Source organism: Aplidium turbinatum, chromosome 15 (genome assembly GCF_918807975.1).
Source record: "Aplidium turbinatum chromosome 15, kaAplTurb1.1, whole genome shotgun sequence".
Taxonomy (NCBI): Eukaryota; Metazoa; Chordata; class Ascidiacea; order Aplousobranchia; family Polyclinidae; genus Aplidium; species Aplidium turbinatum.
The window spans coordinates 5990260-6010726 of NC_137486.1; the positions used below are offsets into that span (position 1 = coordinate 5990260).

At 37.2% G+C, this 20467-nt stretch overlaps 1 protein-coding gene across 2 annotated transcripts in view; it reads left to right on the forward strand.

Moving 5' to 3' along the window:
* The first annotated feature begins 8505 nt into the window (after positions 1-8505).
* The window catches only part of LOC145784272 (coiled-coil domain-containing protein 85C-like), a 29419-nt gene continuing 17457 nt past the window's right edge, over positions 8506-20467 (forward strand). For both annotated transcript variants that reach the window (XM_082596061.1, XM_082596062.1), the window contains exons 1-2: positions 8506-8757; positions 9823-10300. In XM_082596061.1, coding sequence (XP_082452187.1) covers positions 8533-8757; positions 9823-10300 — 703 coding nt within the window. In that variant the 5' untranslated portion in view covers positions 8506-8532. The remainder of the gene's footprint in view (positions 8758-9822; positions 10301-20467) is intronic.

The window sequence follows — 20467 nt, forward strand, 5'->3', positions numbered from 1 at the left end:
AATAAAGAAAATTTTCAAAGACCTGGACTTACCAGTCCGCCTCTTTCGGCGCTCCCGAACCCTCCGAAACGCACTTAAAAAACCACAAAAACCCGAACCCTGCCGGATGCAAAACTGCCAACTACGGAACGACAACATGTGCAACACCAAGAACTGTGTCTATAAGATTATATGTAAAAAATGCAAGGAAAGCTACATAGGCAGCACGATTCGCCCACTCCATTCCCGCCTCAAAGAACATCTCAGCTCGGATAAAAGTTCCGTATTTGATCAACAACAACAATGCCAAGCAGACTTTGAATTTAAAATTATTGGAAGAGAAAATGACGCGGTACAATTACGTTTCAAAGAGGCCATATTCATTAGCAAACAAAATCCTAAAATCAACAACCGCGCCGAAAGGGAAGAACTACGTCACCTAATCTACTAATCAACTGATCCAACAAAACCTCACAGCAATAACGCCTAACAGCACAGAAACTCAACAGCCGGCAGCCTCAAGCTAAACAAAGAGCCATTTTAAAAAACCACTCACTGACTTCAACACCATTCGTCACAGCACATGACTAGGGAACTGTGTTCCGAAAGCTAGTGTAATTTGATATTGCCAAAAAGAACCCGCAGCATCAGGCTATAACAGATCGTTTGAATCTACACTGTGAAGAAAGTTTAAGAACCCATGCTTAAAGCAAAAAGCAAAATAGGCTACAAAGTTTGGAATTTTTTATGGTATTTTCATTTGATTTAATTATTTTGCCTACTGCACGTAAGCGGCAGTGTAACTCAATTGATAAAAGCATCCAACTGGCATCTGAAGGTATAATTACAGTATATAAGCACGGCGGTTACCTCAGTGGTTTGATTCTGGATCAAGAGGTTGAAGATTCGATACCCACTGCCGCTGTTGCGATTCTATTCATGCATAACTTACAATAAGTTTTGTCCCTTTACAGTAGGCTATGTATTATATTCAATTTTTCGTCATGTTGATGAAAACAGTTCGTGCTGCATGGGATAGGGCAGCGCTATCAGGATTTTTTTTTTATCGTTATTGGACATTATCGGCGATAAATTTATCGTTTATCGTTATTGCTTAACTTTTTTTTGATTTATCGTTTATCGTTATCGCTTTAGGCATTTTTCGTTGATCGATTATCGTTATCGCTTGACTGAAAAATGAGTTATCGCGCCCAACACTGAGTAGGACGGCGACATTTCTAGGCAAAGTCGGCAAGGAATGATCGGACACGAAGTCGTCTTTACTGCTGTATCGTCCAATGACTCAAATTCAACCGACTAGTGCTTGCTTACAAGTGTAGGCTATTTGTTTATTGATTTTAATCTTCGACTGAGTAGCGCTTTCAAGGAATAGAATCCAGTAACACAAAAAGTAAGAAAAACACCTGAATGACTAACGGAGAAAAACACCTGGATGACCACCAAAACTGGATAGCCTACAATCTAATGTCGCTTCTACATTGTTAACTGGCTCGATTACAACCGGAATCGACTTGAGAATTGAGTCTTGAGTCAGAAATCATATTACTATTGCACCAAAATCATAGCATACAAGTTCTAAACATAATACTAGACCTATAGCCTACTGATCCAAAAACGTTATGCTAGCAGCAGCAGTAGAAGCAATCATCATCATCATCATTTTCAGCCTGTGAGAGCCCACTGCAGAGCGTAAGCCTTCCCCTTTTCATGCCAATTTACATGATTATGTGCTAGTTGGTACCAATTGGTTGTATTGCATTGTTTGTCAATGTCGTCCCTCCATCTCACTTTTGGTTTTCCTTTTTTTCTTTTGGTTTCTCGTGGTGTCCATGTTGTTAATTTTTTAGTCCATCTATTGTCCTGATATCTTGCTATATGACCTGCCCAGGACCATTTTAGTTTCTTGATTGTGCTTGATCAATGCATCCTTCCAACCGCTACATATGGTGCAGAAACTTGGAACCTTACAAAGAAATTAACATTTAAACTAAGAACTATGCAGAGAGCACATGAACGAATCATGATGGGTTTAACATGGAGAGATAAAAAGACTGCCGAATGGATCAGAAATCAAACGAAATTACGAGATATATTAAGCACAATTAAGCACAATCAAGAAGCAATAGCAACAATAATACGGTACTGAATTTTTTGAATCGTGGTTTAAGCTGCTTAAGAAAGGTTCTGGTTTGGAATAGCGAGCTTTACACACGATCATACAACACAACACGACGGCAGATTTACGTATCGATGAACTATAATTGGAATTTGGCAAGGCGCCTTACAAAAGGTTGATTGCTAGATTGAATTTTCGAGACGTGAAGAGCAGTCCGCGGTATGCGCTCAAAGGCCAGAATCTTCTGGAATACGATCCTAGTGACGTGGGGCGCGTGACGTCAGAGCTCTCTTGCGCTACACGGCCTACAACTCCCCTTAAGAATTTGTGCAATTTTATAATTTGTTTAATGTTTTACAACAACAAAAACGTGTCCTAGCAGAAAAGTTGGATTGGGTGTGGAAAATTATGCGGGATTCTAAACGAGTCATGATAAGCCATTAAAAATATAATGTAAACACTTTCAGGTTGAGGGTAAGCCTAGATAGGCTATTGTAAAAATTTACCCATCGTAAGCTATCTTTTTCTGGCGAGTTTGTTGATCGATATGTTGACGTAGGCTATGTTTTCAGCGAAAAAGTTTGCTGCCTAAGCAAAAATTTACTAAAGTATTGAGTACAAAATAATTTACTTCAGCAACTCACTTTAAAGACAGTTCTTCATTTACCGATTCCGGGGACGACCGATTCCTAATAGATGGAAGGAATAATTTACAGGAAACAACACTTCAACAAGCAAATTCTAATTAGGTTAGGCTACTTCCGTCAATTTCGGTAGCCCGGTCTGCGGCTGTGGTTCAAGCTTTATAGAAATACGTGTGACTGTCATTATTAATTTCCCAAAACAGTTATTTCAGTCCAAGGATAGGATTCAACCAAAGTAGGCGAATATTTACAGAATATAAAAAAGAAAATATTGTAGCAGGTGTAGTCTATCATTTTCAGTTAAGCTTATTTTTAGATTGTGTGTCATCGGCCTACCTGTAGGCCTGCAAAGCTGATGGGTTGAAATTTACTTGTTGCAAATTTCTAGCAAATGAAGGTATATAGCCTATCCGATATCGCTCTTTGTAGGTATCACATGCTACATGCTGATATAGCTCTCGCTCTCAGCATCACGAGGTAATGTTTCGGTTTGATGCACTTTTTGCGTCATGCACGAGATCCAAATGAAGTGTGGTTTGGGTGATGTTGTTACATTTCTATTTTAGGTCTATGGTTAAGTATAAGTGTTTGTTTATATTTTGAATTAATATTAAGGCTGTCTAAATGCTTGATTAAAGTTCTATTTATCTAATTTGGCTATCTGACTCCATGAACTAATTTCCACACAATTGTTACCGGTGCTCGAATTAGGCCTATAATTTTAAGTTATCAGAAGGTGTTCATATAATATTGTAGGTTTATAGCAAAAAGGAATTTAAACATTGTAGAATAACGAAACAAGGATTACGAATTTTCACATTTCAACAGTCGTCAAATTGTTACATACGTACTGCATAATCTATTTTATCTTTTCGTAAGTGAGCTCAGCTTGAGCTGGTCCGATTTGATAGAGCTCTCGTCAAAGAACGAACAAACCATTTTAGGCTATAAGTTATTATCAGTTCCCTTTTTCTTATTAACTTCGGGAACAGATTACATGGAAATTACACAAACACTAGGAATTAAATTTAGGTTAAACTAGTTCACTATAGTAAAAGGCAGGAAAACTTACATGATGAAATAATGGATCGCTACAATGTGATATCCTACCTTTTTTAGAGCTTCGGTGGAGAGTTTGTACTTCTTCTTCTTGCTTATGAGGCGTAAATTTTCAGAACAGCACTGTTGGTGGCGTGTGTCTCCTGTAGAAGAATAGCCGTTACTTGATTGGCTTTCACTATATGTTCTAAGATGTCGATTTTAGACTTGGTCAAGCCTTCCACATTCAACTGCAGCAAGGTGATGCCTTCCCATACGACAACTGAAGTTGCCCGCCCTGAACAGCTATTTGACACGAAGGGCACATACTCTGGGTCGGCATCACTCTGTACAGGATGGAGTTCTGTGAGCTACAATTGCTGTCTCGATTTGTTGTCATTCGCTTGATTGCAAGAATCAATTACCAGGGCTCACCACTAGGAGGTTGACAACTTGAGCTCCAACAAGCCTACGAAAACAGTTCAGTTCAGTTCAGTTGTTTTTTTATTTCTGACCATCATATCAAAACAATACACGTCAACATAGCAAAGGTCAAGAAAAAGGTAGAAGCGACAAATCGCGAACGTTAAAACGTGCTTGTGATCGAAGTAAGTTATTGAGTTGAAAAAAATTTGGCACGGTCGCAACACCTTCAGAAAAATTTAAGGTATAAAGGGAAAATAAAAAAAAAAAAAAAAAAAATGTTACAAAACAAATAAACATATATAGGCTATAACTTTATTAGCCTACATAACTTTAGCTGATATATTGAAGATTTGTATGGACAGTTGCTATGAAGATCGGCCATGGTGCGTTATCAAAAGTGCTGATGGTCGTAAGGGGAACACGTCTTGATGCGTTTAGCTCATAGCAAAGAGCAAGAGCAAGGCAGGCAAAGAAAACCCCCACAAAGAAATCCTACCACGGGCAAAGCCATTTCAAGCGCAACGCACCAGGCCTTGCACGACTCACAAAATAGATAGGCTATTACTTGACGACATGAAACAATGACAAAAAACAAATAAATCAAACTAGCAAAAAACAACATCATCATCTTGCGGAAATTCAATTATACCCAGGGAAGTTATGTCTTAAAGATATCAAGCGTGCTTTGATAAAAGTTGCGTTGATAAAGCGATAATTTTAGACCCCTGTCAGCTAAACTCGCCACTTCCACACCGATCCAACGTTGGCTAACGTTGAATTAATGCAAAAATGACAGTCATCGCCAGCTGGGATGTAGTAGTGGTATGTCCCAGTAATATGATAAGTTTGTTTGTTTGTTTGTTTATCTTTATCCTGCATTGCGGGAAAGCGGACTTGAGCGCTATGCATCGGTGTACGCCTTCCGACGTACACCTGACCCACGCTGCAGCCGACTGCAATGTCTGTTTCCGGTTGTCTACTCTATTTATGACTGAAATTTGGTACTACCCATTACTCGAAATGATAAATTTGGGTTACCGTATGTTTTACACGTTAAGCCATATTAAAGTGACAAAAAATATCCAATTTGGCATATTACGTTAAAAAAATAGATAAACAATCAGACAATAGCATGACGATCCAGTCCAAGATATTGAAATAAACAACTGGTTGGAGCACATGGCCACCGCTTCACCGAAAGATGGAAACTTCTGCAGACTCTGTAGAACTTCTGTGGACAAAAAACACAAGAACCAGAAGGCCAAGTAACGCAACAAGATTCAACATATTTCCGTTAATAATAAAACTAAATGTAATGTTGCGTTATTAAAAATATAAAAAATAAACGTAGGCAAAAATAACCACAGTCTGCTAACTATGCTGGTTGAATCGGTAAGCTTCGTGTGGTAGGCTAATGATATTGTTTTGTCCGCTAGAGCCCGCTAATAAGTTAAATCGGAATTATGAGAGAAAGGTGTTGTAGCCTCACTGCTCACTGCTCAGTGTTGAAAATTGATCATTTGATCATTGTGAACTGAAAAGACGAAGACGCAATAGGCATAAACGCAGAGGTTTTTGTTTCAGACAAAAAACACAGACGCTGTAAGGTATTTGCACAGAGACGTACCCAAGGGGTTTTGGTGTTAAAATCCCCCCCGTTGAGCTTGATATTTGAAATTTTGTATTGTTTTATGGCTTATCATAGCATCATTCTCTGTTTTTCTTAGTTTTCATGTGAATTAAGTTTTGTAAACATGTATTTTTGTTGTGATCAGCAATTATAGCCAAGAAACTATCTGCCGCAAAACAAAAAAGTGAAAAATTGAGTAGCCAAGCTGGTTTTGAAATTTCTAAATTTTTTGATTGCTGTTGTTGTTTATATGTTCAGTGCAGCTGCTTGAAGCAAAACTGGAGGCTATTGTGGACCCAGACCCACCACCAGCTTGAATAACTGATCTGCTTTTCGCTGAGGGCTAGTCTATTTTTTAGTAGGCAACAGTTTCCACAGTTTGATTGGACATCTCCCAGGTCCTAGCATGAGCAACTTTAATGTTACATTGAAACGTTTTTAAAACAATGTTTTGTTTTATTTTGACAAAAATTATTTTATGTTCTTTGATTTCGAGATCTTAACGAGTTGGTTTAGTTAGGCTATGCACTGAAAAGAAGTACCAGTATGTAATGCCAATGCATGAGAATCGTAGGCTACAAGGTAGAAAGCGTTAAGATAAAAATGCATGGGATTGAGTAAAAAGTGTTTATTTTAAGATAAACTGACTGCTTTCACTCAAGAGTATTTCAAGTGATAAATGTAAACCTAATGCTACTGTACTGCAGAATTTGTGGAGATTTTTATTAGCTTTAACCCACCTTTTTTCTATCCCAAAGTAAAAGCAAAGCATTGCAACGAGAATTTCAAATTCTTTTTTGCTACGGTACAAAATGCAATCTTAACGTAACTCAAATGAAACTTGTCTTTTTATTCCACAGGAAGCACTGGGCAAATTCTGAATCGACAGCGGATTGCATTTATGATTTACATTGCATATTTGCATTAACCAACAAATTTTTAACAAAAAAAAACATATGCTGATGTTCGGCAAGCTTTCTCGACCATCTTGTAGCCCTTATCAGCACAATGACAAGTGCACAACACGTTGAATGACTTGTCATAGGCCCACTTTGGTTTCAGCTGTAAACTAATGTTGGTTATCATTAGAATAGTTTCATAATTTTTTTTTTCAAAATCTTCCCTATGAAAAATTGCTGCTTTCGCCACTGTATTTGCAGGTTGGGTGACTGTGCATTAAGTTTTTTTATCAATTTATTATATCAGTAGGTTGTGTCTTCAGCAAGCAGGTGTGCATGTACTGAACAAATGCTAGGCTGAAGGTCAGAAAAATACTACTGTACTGGGTAGAAAATAAACACAAGTCAGAATTAAAAACAACTGAACTAGGTAGCTTATTTTAGCCTATATGTATACACTTTGACTAAAGCTAATAATCTCTGAAATCAGACAGATTGTAGATTTAGTCTGGTGACTAACTGTAGGGTAATCATCATATTTGTGACTCAACTAAAACTGAGATAAGGCCATACTTTTGTAAAGATTGGGCTATTTGGTGCGTTGAAGTTAAGTTTGCCTATTTTTAAGTGTGTAAATTAATTAAATCTACTTTAGTTCTTATAGAAGCAAGTTGCTATGTTTGGCACCTATTGTTCCATTGTGATGGTCAGAAATACAAACAAACTGACCTAATTACACTTATTTTTCCACTGTTGATGGTGGTGTATCGGCCTGATAATTTATGTCCATTGTGACAATAAGATATGCATAAAAATATAGTTACATATGCATCATTAAAGACAGCTGGAAGCAGTGAAAAAATATCAATTCATCGAGTCAGTAGTTCCCATTATTTGTATGCCATATTTGATTTTTGCAAAGCTTTACTCACGTATGGTGTACCACCCACATTGCTTCACATAAACAATATTTTGTCAAATACATCAGCTGTAGAAACATGTATAAATATCGACTAAATGGCCAGCTGAATAGTTTCAGTTCTGGTGCTGGTAGATCTAAGATAAATTCAAGGTCTGGTAAAACCGAAGACTTAAAATGGTACCAATTTTTTTTTGCATAACACAGTGAGAATTAGTTGGGTTGGGTAGGCTAATATGTAATAACATCGTAAGCCTAATATAAAATGAGCTCTGTAGCTAAAAGACCATGGCAGTTGTACAGCAGCAATACATAAAGCCATCATAACAGTAGTATTTTTTTTATTTATAATTATAATTGATGCAAAGTAATCATGATGTATTAAAATTTGCCTTGATTCCCAATGCCAGCCTAAGATGCTTTTGATTTAAATGTATGTAACATTACAAAGCTACTTCATTCAAAGTCAAATTTGTTCAAATATTTTGTTGCTGTTTCCTTTTCTAGTGCTCAATATAACCTTCAAATGGAAATCCAGAAGTAGTTTGAAGATCATTGACCTAATTCTAAAATAAACATTCATGATAATGGTTTCTATGTTTGCCATTTTTTAATTTATTCCATTGTGATCAGTGGTACTGGTTTGTTTTTAACCTAGTTACAAATCAATAATTGGTTTTTCGTTGTCTCCCAATCAATAAAAAACTTAAACATTGTATTCATTATTGTATTACAAATGTCTTTTCTGTGTTTTGTTTTATTAATGAAATAAACAATGGATTGATTGATTGAATCAGTTATAATTGCATATATATTTCAGAAATAGAATAATTTTTTGTATTTTATATGAAACATTTTTAATGGATTACAATATCCCACCATCATCTCCTCTGTCTGTATCTTCAAGTACATCATCTGGATCTTCTCCTTCAAGAGACTTGTCATTGCGATTACCAAGCGATGATGAGCTTCAAAAGGAAGGCTTAGATTCTGTGATTCAAAGACTAAGATTTGCAGAAAATGAACACAAAAAATTACTCATTGAAAGAAGTCGTTCAATGAAGGAAGTCAATAAAAAACTTCAGGTACTGGTTAGGTACAATAAATCTAATAAATTTCCATTTGACTTTCCTTTTTATCATGTACATGCAAAAATGCATCTTCAAGTAGATTATGGATGTCATGGTACTTTTCAATTAAGTTTTTACATTGATCATACTGTATATACATATGTTTTGAAATCAGTTGATATGTCAGAGGAAAATTGAAATATACTCAGACTGATGTCACAGGAAAATAATGTTTTGTGTTCTAAATACAAAGAAGACAATGTTTGGTATATGACAGATTGACAGTATATTTTTGGTATACTCTATTTAATGCTGAGTTTTTTTGTTTCTTTTTTTTGCTCCTTTTCTTTTACTGACCATTTTACTATGCAGCAGTGCAGCTATTTCATGTTTCTAAATACCGGTACTCACTGCTCATATCTCTATAATTTCAGAAAGCCTCTTCATACACTGTTATAGTAGTGAAAACTTTGTTATTTATATAGATGTTTTTGTATTTTAACTGAGCACAGTTACAAAATTGTGTGTTTGAAGTGTCTGTCTGCAAATATAGTACATGCATGATGCACATATAGTACGCTGTGGTAAAATTCTTTTGTACTAAAAGTAACAATGAAACACTTTTATATTTTCTAATTGTTAAGGTATAACACAATTACCAATATAACACTCACCAGTACAAGTACAGTATTGCTCATAGAACCACGGCAGTGCAGTTGTCGTGGTCTGTTTGTGATTGATATTTGTTAAATATCGTGATGATATGAAATCATAGACTACTATTTTGTATACAATTTTGGTAGAGAGGTGATTTTTTTTAACCATAGACAAATAAAACCTAACAACCAGGCGGTAAAATAAACTAAAACTAAAAATTACAAACGTTTTCGGCCATTCTCATGTTAGCCCTTTTAAGTAACCAGCTGACTGATACTTGAAAAGGGCTCCCATGTGTATTTGAGTATGGCCGAAAACGTTTGAAATTTTTAGTTTATTTTCATGTTATTATGTTAAATGCCGTCTGGTTGTTATGTTTTATTTGTCTATACTATTTTGAAATTACATTTTTATTTTCTGCAGGTTCATTTGCTTGAGGTTCGTGGAGTTCGAGAAGTCAATCAAAGACTGATGCAAGAAAAAGAATGTCTATTGAAAGAAAAAGAAGAATTGGCAGGGATATGTTGTTTTCTTGATGATGACCGAGAAAAAGCAAAGCGTGTTGCAAGAGAATGGCAAATGTTTGGACGCTATTGCACGGGAGTGTTACAAAAAGAATTGGCTGCTTGCCAGAACCAGATACGAGAACTTGAACAAAAACAGTTAAATCTTACGCAAGAAAATAAGAATTTAAAAGAATTATGTTTAATGTTGGACAATGAACAAGCTGGTAGCCGGAATTCAGTTGATAGTCAAAGTAGTTTACCTTGCCCACACAATGGCTTGTTGGCAGTAGCAGGCACCAGAGACTCAGGCGATGGAAGCAGTAATGGATCAACAACAAGCAACTGCAGTCCTGATCATAGACAGACAACGTCCAAGGATAACTTGTACTCCAGTGGTGAGTTTTCATTCAATAAAATACTTTATTGAAGGGTAATTTTTTAACAAGCAGTATTCTATCTATATGTGACATGCGTATTAATATTACCTTGTATGCTTGGGTAAAGGCTGAAATGTATTTTTTGAATTTCATATTTTGACTTGTTCAAATGTGAACGAAATAGTTGACTTGTTTTAAACATATTATAGCTGATAAATATTTGCTACAAGGCTACCATCAGTAAAAATGGCCTTTTCTTGAGTTTTGAGGAAATATAGATATAGCTGTCCCTTCCTGACCTTTGTGTCAATAGGCCACTTAACATGGCCACAAGGATTAAGTTTGTGATTATAAGCTTTTCCACTACAATTTGCTGGGAGCCAGTAATCACAAGTATAAGAGCAACAAACATGGCTTCTTATGTGGCCTACATCATTCTTCAATTTTTTGTATGTTTTTATTAAAATTTGTGTGTATTTGTAACAGCACTGCCTGTATTAGTTGCAGATTGGCCTTCTTTCACACAATCAAAATTTCTTTAACTTAGAAGGCCAGCGTAAACGTTGTTCTACTTATTAAAGAACCTTAAAAGAATTAATTTATTTTTAAGTTTAAAAGACAAATTGTAGGTGTTGGTGTTCATGATGATTTTGCAGCGACAGTTGTAGCAAGTTTAGTTTCCCAAGTTGGTACTTGCGAGGACGATCACGTAAAGCTTTCGTCCCCTATTGATTTTTCTACACGACCTACAGCAGACCTCACCCTTAACACGAGGATCAATTACATGACCTGTATAATCAAAATTGATTGATGATGATGATGCTTTCTAAAGTTACTCCATCATCAAAGTTGAGAGGTAGTAGTTTGGCAGCGACATGCTCTTTCAATTTTCATGTCCTATAAACCAAACATAACTCAAAATGACAGCATCTCGTATGAAGCTTTCACCACTCACATTTTATTTTTCGGGACACTTGTACCTTGGCATGGTGAGCCTCAAGGAGCGCTTGCTTGTGTGGTGAGGACATGGGCCTTGTGGTGATGGCTAAAAATGGACGCCTTTTGGCAGACTTTTATCTTACTTTGCTTGGTAGTGAGAACGTGGTTGATCACCTAATCATTTTGGATTTATTTTGTCGAGCAAGATGATAGGCAAACTGACCAGTTTATTGTTTGTCATCATGGGCGTTGCAACATGGAGCACTATAGGTGAGCGAACCAAATGAACTATTAATGTGAAGTGAGACAGAGTTTACTTGTCAGTTCAAAGGCCCAAAGCTGTAATGAATTTCGTTTCTTTTACTTATTTTTAATTAGTTTTGTTTCAAATTCATAAGGAAAAAATTTAGCCGTTCGCATTCTTCCACGCGATAGTGGATTTTCGCTGAAGTCTTTTATCAACTTTTTTGTTTGCTTAGCATCTTGTGTTTCCCATACTTCAGAATAGTTAGTGAAACGTAAAGACAAATATAGCTTTATTACTCAAGTTTTGCTATGTACACAGTGTGTAGCCACAGAGCAAATTTTCGCCACTTAGCTTGTAGCTCAATGCAAACAAGATTTTAATATTAAATCCTTGTGTTCTTTTAATGTTGTAACGACCGAATTCAAAGAGTAAGTTTGTGTGAAGTATGGATTGAATGTTACCGGACATTCTTTTTTTTGTGCAGTTTATCCCGTATGATACTTGAGACAGTGCCTTTAATATAACCCATGTTTCATATGACATTTAATGCACCTTACTGCACACTTGGTTCCATATCTTGTTGTTTGCTTATCAACCGGTTGCATTACTTGGAGGAACTGGAATGACTTTATGTCATTACTTTTAAAGACCGGTCCAGTTAGCGGATGTTTTTTTATATTTTAATTTGAATATTTTTTTTGCTGCTTGTGTTTTACATAATTTTTCTCTGATACTTTTTATACAAAACTGCAAACAGATTTTAAAGAAAATAGTCAGTCATGTGCTTGCAACGCTCGGAATGGCCCGTTTCGGTGAGTCCGATCCCTTAACGGGGGATTTTTTCAAATTTTTTTTTAAAATTATTGGGTACCGTAGCCTAATTATCATTGCCGTTTTAGGGTTAGAGATTTGGGGTTAGGGGTTAAAGGTTAGGAACTCACCGAATAGAACTCACCGAATCGAACTCACCGAATAGTAGCAGACCCTGCAACGCTGATGATCGGAAACAGGCGTATCAATAAGTAGGAAAACTGCAATTAACAACATGTGTAGTATGCGTAATATAGCACCATTATCGGAAGTTTTTGAATCCTTATAACCACCTTTATGTAGATTTTATTGTCTTTGATGTGTCCACCAAGCTTTTTTCCCATCATTTGAATGATTTGTTAGCTAAGCTACGCAAGTGGATTACCTTAAATTTTAATGTATAAGACCTCAACTTCCAGTTGTTTGTCTAACGACATTTTTAGCATTTTCTGTATTTCCTCACTTTGTATAAACTTTGTAAGAAGTTTAATAAAATCGTCTGGATCTTCTCTGTCGAATTCGTCTCGGCAGCTACAGCACGGTAGCTACGCTGTGAAAAGTGACGAAAAATACGTTTCATTTCACAACGCAGCGCCAGTTATGCTTTATCTTGTATCGACTACTTGTGACAACCTGGTTCGGTATTGAAGTTGTGGTCTATTGCTGTTTGCTGCTCATGCAACAGATCAATCTTTTTTACATTGATTTAACGTCTGCAGATGTCATAGCCTTCAGACCATGCAGACGTTGAATCAATATAAAAAAGCTCTTTGTCAAGAGATAAATCCAACTCCAGACAGCAAATCAAGCATTTACATTGATTCAACGTCTGCAGACGTTAGCTACCATGGAAAGAGGTGCTAGCTACCATGAGCACTACGGACGTCGCCGTCTAAATGGTTGTTGGCCAATGATGGGAAAGTCGTGAATTTCGTCAACAAATATGTTAACATACAAACAAAACTTAATTATCTTTGAAAGCCTCGGTTTACTTGGGAACGTTTTATTCGTGGTACCACCGTTGTAGAACAGTAGTTGCAGTATATAGCAGTAAGAGCTGAAGACTAGAAGGAGATGGCTTAATGCTCACCTTTATGATTTACATAGGGCTGATGGCTACTGTGCTTAGTTTTGTGTTTGCTATGGAGTTCCAAGCACCAATGTCCAATAGGTCTCGTAAATTATAATTTCTCATGTCCGCTGTCGTTTTTAATAGAAAATAAAGAAAGTTTGGTAATGCCACGGTAGTTAGGTTTCGTTGGTACATACAACGGTTCTTCCTACCATTACTTTTTTGACTGAGTGTTCGCATGCTACAAAGAGCTTTAGGAAAACTTAGCTGTGGACTTAACTCTTGTGTAATACGATATCCACACTTAACGTTTTTGTATTGCCTCCTTTGTGTAGATGTAACTTAACTCTTTCACCTGTTCGATATAATTAAATACTTAATTTTTTCTTAGTAACAAGAAATTGATTTTTTTTTGCACTCATTCGCACAGTGTATCACAGTTTTTGCTTCTTTGCGCTTTAACGCAGCCTTCTTGCGAAAGAAATCTGTAATTTTCTTCATATATCATTTTCACTGCAATCATGCATGCAACGCCTTACGACTCAACACCCAAGCTGTGGTTAGATGTTGTTCTAAAGAAAAACAAGGCATCTGCAGAACGAAGACGAATTTTAAACCCATATTTTAGTTTAACTTTACTTTAAGGATGTAACTTTATCCTTTTTCTGAGTGATAGAGCTGTCGCATGCTCGTTCAACTATAACGATGCACTCTAAAAAAGTCGAACACATCCGTGTCATGTTCCTCATTTGAAAGCTTAATTTTTGTGGGCAAAGAGAATTGCGTGGGTTGACATATATATTCAGTGTCAAAAAGTGCTGAATTGATATCCAGCCAACACCTTCCTCTGATTTTTCTTCACCAAATCAGCTTCTCCAACCAACCAAACCCGATTCTAGTTTCTGTGGTCAGGCTTGCCACGGCTTCTTCGCCTCAGTTTCCTCTCTCATTCCAGTTGTGTGACTTGGCATGTCACTGGCGTTAATTCAATAACTGCTTATTGCAGTTCGCCTGGAAATACCGTACAATCGTACATAGTGGATAACTTTTGTTTAATTCACTTCTGCATTCATCTATCTTGAAAGAAAGCATTTAGAAATGGGTGATGCTTTCTAAAACTAATATTTTTTCACATTTTTGACATTAAATCGTTCAAGGTCTTGGTTTACCGTGTGTCAGCCTTTTTTAATTCGATTAACATTTGAACCCCAAAGACAATAAGTGAGGCCGGTCCGAACCTATTGACTGCGTATCATACAACTTGAAATTTTAAAACCTACACGAAAATGCGATATGCTTTGTGAAGCTGTATTTTAGATGGACTGATATGTGTCACTCGGTTCACGCCGAAAGGAGTTGTAATTTGCTTTGCTCTACTTTAAGTCAAATATTTCTTCTTTTTCTGTTGTGAATGGCATTTTTCAGCTAAACAGTTTTTGTGTTTGTTAGCTTTTGTGGCAATTATTCAAATGTGATCAGATCAGCACGCCATAGCCCTAAAAAGGCCGTAGGCATTTCTCTCTAGAGCAACGTAGGCTACTTTTCATAATCATGAAAGAAATCAAGGGCTCTAATGGTCGAAGGTCTACCACTTCGCAATCGACGCCATGCATTTAAGTGTGTTGCCAAAGACACAGCCACATGCTCTTAAGCCGTGTCCAACCGGCTCGCCATCGAACGTCGAACCAGGGTTCTCATTACTCGCAGGTAAAGTAAAAAAATAAACCTTGACTAGCGGAGGAAACGCTTGTACGTTTCGTTGACCTCTGGACAAATTGAAGATTGAAAAGGAACTTAAAAAATACTTTAACGAAATTTCATCAAGAAATCTATGTCGCCAATTTTTTCTAGTGCAAGCTGATAAACATGAGGAGATATTGACATTTCCTCTGAGCTTATTTAGTGCCACGTAATTACTTTATTGTACCATGGTAGTCAATTATCAAGCGACCGCACACACACTTACTGCTTACAGTTAAGTGTATTACTGTAAATTATATAGCTAAAATCACCACAGCTCATAATAATTAGCTATTATTAGCAGTTTAAGGTGGTTGTTATAACACCTGACGCCGTTACACTCAACTTGCTGGGTGGTATCAGCATAAGGTGCAACAAGAAAGACAATGGTACGACACATTGGCTGTGACATTGTCTCAACTCGATCCATTTATAGCGGCATTTTGTGGCGTTGTAAGAAATCTTGTTGCATCACGTGATCAACTCAAAATTTGTCAGGGTTGCTGACGTAATGAAGTATCGTTTTCTACCTGTCCTAGTCTTAAAATATCAGAACGTATGTTGGCACCAGTACGTTTGATTGGCGTCCAATGATGAAAGGTTTTACGCTGAATAGATAGTCTTTGTCTGACACGTGAGCCATTGTGAATATTCACCCTTGGCATGATGTCGGTCATATATTTATCATGTTTGTTATGAAAGGTGGAAAGGATCACATCTTGTTTACAACCGTGGGTGTAGTATTACCTAGATGGCTTATTGAATTTCATCACATCTGTGGCGAAACCTTGCGCTACACAAATGGACAGCTCCCAGACAGAAATCAATCATTTTATCATTGATTCAACGTCTACAGACGCTGTGTAGCGTAGCTAGCATAACTCATCTGCATATGTTCATCGTTCAATCAATGTAAAAAGAACGGATTTCGGTAGCAGGGTGGTTGGCTGGTTTCAACCGTTGACATGGTCATTCTAGCCGGGAAATCAGTTATTGTTTGCAATGATTAAACACACTGAACCAATGCACAAAAGAAATAGCTGGCTGGAATGTGTAACGTGAATTTGGTTGAAAATTCAGGTGAAACATTTACATTGCCATTAACAATGTGATCCTATTGGGAATGCAAGTTTAACCACCATTGACCCTAGCCAGCTTTCTTTTAAATCTAGGCCAGTGCCGGATTAAGGGGGGGGCGGACTGGGCTGAAGCCCAGGGCCCCCACTTTTGGGGGCCCCCACCTCAAAGAACAAAATCTACTAATTTTTTTAGTTGCACAGCTGGAGATTACTGCTTTAATTCGTATCTCAAACAAGCAAGGGTGGCTCACCCAAATGTGCTGCGGTGCTGCAGCACCCCTGCCCAACCCCAGTTATTCAATTTTTCTTCATTTTTTTAACAAAAAACATATTTATTTGATACTTTCATATCCGAAAATGGTACGGATTACGGGTCAAAGTTATGATAATGCTGCCAATATGAGTGGCAAGTATAACGGTCTTCAAGCTTTTCTGCGCGAGAAATGTAGTGTAGCTCATTATGTCCCTTGCACAGCACATTCACTTAATTTAATCGCCAGCCTAAATGTCCTGTAGAAACATGCCGTTCTGCCGCTGAGCTTTTTGAATTGTTGCAAAGCCTTTATTCATGGCTCGTCTCGTCTACTCATCGTTGGCAAGTCCATCGAAAATTCCTAGATGGTTTGCCTGTTTTGAAGACATTATCTGATACAAGATGGTCAGTTAGATATGATGCAGTTCTTCTTCTATCGAGTCTTCTAAAGTTCGTTGATACACCACAGATTGACACATTCTTCCGCAACGGAGTTATACACTGACAGGTCCCATCTACTGCACCGTGTTGCAAGCCGAGGGCAAACAAGAAGGTGATCCGCTGCATAGGCGTAGCCAGGGAGGGCGAAAGGGGCCATGCCCCCCCCCAAATTTTCCAAGTTTGGATTCCAAAGTTGAGCCCTTTGTTGAAAATTTAATAAAGTTTGTAGAAATTCATATCGTTTTCCAAGACATCTGGCTATTAACACCCCCAAGGACTTGTTTTAGACACACAGAAAGACACCAATAAATTTTGCAAATCGTAAATCGCACAAAATTTACGCGATTTACGTTTCTTTGAACTAATTTATGGAAGCAATTTCAGAATGGCTTACTCTGTTGGGTTTTTGTGTAGTTATTGAGTTTTTGTGTAGCTGAGTTTTTAGTGTTCTCTAATTTTAGCCGCAGTTTTTGCCCGTTCGTGTGTAAGAGTTATCTTTAATAAGTTAATAGCTGTTTATCTGCTAACAAATTTCATACAAATATTACTCTAAAAGTGGTTTCAGAAAGCGCTATAATCCATTATTTGAGTGTAATTTTTCAAAAATTTTCCAGGGGAGCATGCCCCCGGACCCCCCTAGAATACGCGTGCCTTCGGCACGCTCTAACCCCCCTACCACTTTTATTGTTTCAACCCACCAGGATACGCCACTGCACATCAAGTGGCGATGGCTTTAAATCAAACACTTTGTTGTTCTCTTCAATTCATCAAATATTTGGCTCCTCCTAAAATTTTTTCTGGTTACGCCACTGGTCCGCTGTTTGGGGCTCGGTGCCACAGATACATGCAACTGGGCCCGTGTCGTAGCCCCACTCCACCATTTATTTTTAGCAAAAAATGTCACTTAATAAGGGCCCCCACTTTCAACTCAGCCCAGGGCCCCATACACCCTTAATCCGGCCCTGATCTAGGCCTAAGTGTTCATGCTTTTAGCTGTTAAATCTTTACACAATTTTGTTCAGTTTTTGTTGACTTTCCATTTTTCCAATTTCTCCTAACGTTATATATTTCTGTGTAATTTTATAATAAATTAAATTACAGTTAGAAATTCTAAGGTTGCTCTCATTCGACAGACTTTGTTTGTTCCATGCCGATTTGACATCGTCAGGCTGTGTGAGCAGAAATATCAAGAAAATGAAAGTTAATTTAAGTGTTTAGGTCTTGTACAATGCACACTTTGGATAAGTAAAGTTCTAGTTACTACTTGTCTCGTTATGAGCTATATGGAGAACAAGATGCGTGTCCGGTTGCTATGACAGTTCTTGCTTGGCCTGGTACAAGGCGCTTTCTAAAACGATTAAAAAATCTTCCCACCCCAACTTTTGAGTTAGCATCCTTATCCCATAAACTCGTGATGTGTGCACTGTGCAGTGACGAGATATGATTTTCTCACCGTTCAAAGAGTGCGTTTTTAATGTCGTTTATGTTTCAAGACGTCGGAACAATCAACCGATTGCAAGGTTTTGTTTGGTGGTGTCCTGTCAATGGCTCATTGGTTTAATGATCCATGGTTTAATCTATTGTTTTCCACAACGTGCTTATCCGTCGCCTCATTTGATGAGTAATGATGGCAGACAAAGCAGTATACTGAGCATACAAACCTTTCACAAAATGCCTAACATATCATAAAGTTTTGCGGTCAAAAAGCATTGATTTGAGGTTTCCGTAGTAGTTTTGCAGAGATGGTTGACTGCATTGTAAAAGAACCTTTTATGCTAACAGTGGGAAGTCATTTGTTTTTCACACGTCAATAACAATTGTCATTCGCAGTTTCGCTTTTTGTGATTCATTCATTTAGTTAGGATTAAGCTATAAATTAGCACCAAGGAGGCACCATTCCAATCTCCAAATGTCATTCCAATATTTTCTATTTATTGTGACTTCTGCCAAGTCCTCAGTTGAAACCAGGTGCGTTTTTCATCTTTGTTGCGTGTTAAACTTTGCGTATAAATTAATCTCAATGCTGCTTCATGAACATACGCCAGCCTTGAAAAGTAGATAATTGCATTCTACTTTAGCACTCTTTGTTTTCTTTCGCTTCAACAATCTGTCCTGTATCTAGTCTTCATTCAATCTAATGGAACTTATGTAAAATGATGGATTTTGCTGTCTGGGAACAATAAGGTCGATCATGAAAATCTGGTGATTCTGTTTCACGCAGAAACCAGTTTGTCTTGCAGTTGCTGAAGCATAGTGTGACGGTTTCTTCAATGTTTACAAGCTTCGGCGTGTTTTTTCGTCCTGTACTTTGATGTGACCAGATGACCCGAACTCACCTGAGCTGGTTGGTCATCTTAAAAATCAGTCAAGTCTTGTTCAGAGCTTACCAAATTTGATACGGTTTCCTCGTCAGGTCTTGTTTTGATGTTACCTGTAGTTTTATGTTAACCGATGACAGGCCAAAACAAATTGCATGGACTGGCGACCTTTGGTTTTAGTTTCAAACGAGAGGATTGAGTGTTTTGAGGTGCATATACTTTTTATTTACAATACTTTTTATTTATGTATGGTCCATTTACTTTTATTTCTTTTCAATTGATATAACGTAAAAACAAAGTACCGTAGTCTAAGTTCCAACACTTATTTTTGAATGGCTCGCCATACAATAGTTTGATGTCATAGACTTCTGCTTCTCAACTGTTTTTAAATCGCAGTTCGCTGTCATCGCTAATTGATTTATTTAACATTGCTTTGGAAAATAAAATTGGCCCGCAAAGGCATATGAGATAAATAGTAGGAGTGCATCGAATGTCAACATTTTTACGAGTATGTCAAGATGTTTTGTTCAATTATGTGGATTTTTGATTCTCAACTACGAGTGAGTAGGAAACAACGACAAAAGTGAGTGTGGTTTCATCCCTGTTTAAATCCACTTATTTTATGGCGTGTTTGTTAAAAAGATTTCGTAAAAATATTAGTAGGTAACTGAAGTGCAAAGCTTACTAGAATTTTAAAACTTGCATTGCTGGTACGAAATAAGAACGAAAAATTTAGACGCTTGTTTGGAGTTCATGACCTTTGCTGACATACTAAGAGCACCTGTCATGACGGGAAAACGCTTCCTCAGTGTTTTGACGGATGGTCGTCAGTTTATATTGTTTTGTAATTGCAAATGATTTAGTTTCCAGCGGTGGTTTAGAAGTTTAGTCGTGTTTTTTAATCGTGGTCTGGTATGTGTTTGTAGCAATGGAAGCTGTAGCGTTGCTTAAAATTAATCGATTTACTATCCTCGCCCACTCCGCAAATCAGTCTTTTTTACATTGATTCAACGTCTGCAGACGTTTTCCATGTTGAACAAGGGTCTGTGTACGACTTTTCGGGTTCATTCGCATCTCCTTGGGATATTGAAAACAAATTTAGTTTGGAAAATATTTATTCTTTGTTTCAAAATGAAATGAATCGAATAGACATCAGCACCATTTTCTATTACAAATTAATCGTTATATTTGTATTGCAAACAGCTCTGTACACCATTACACCAAACAACTAAACAAATTTCGGAAGACTCTTAGAGGAATACGAAAGTTACATTTCATTACACGTA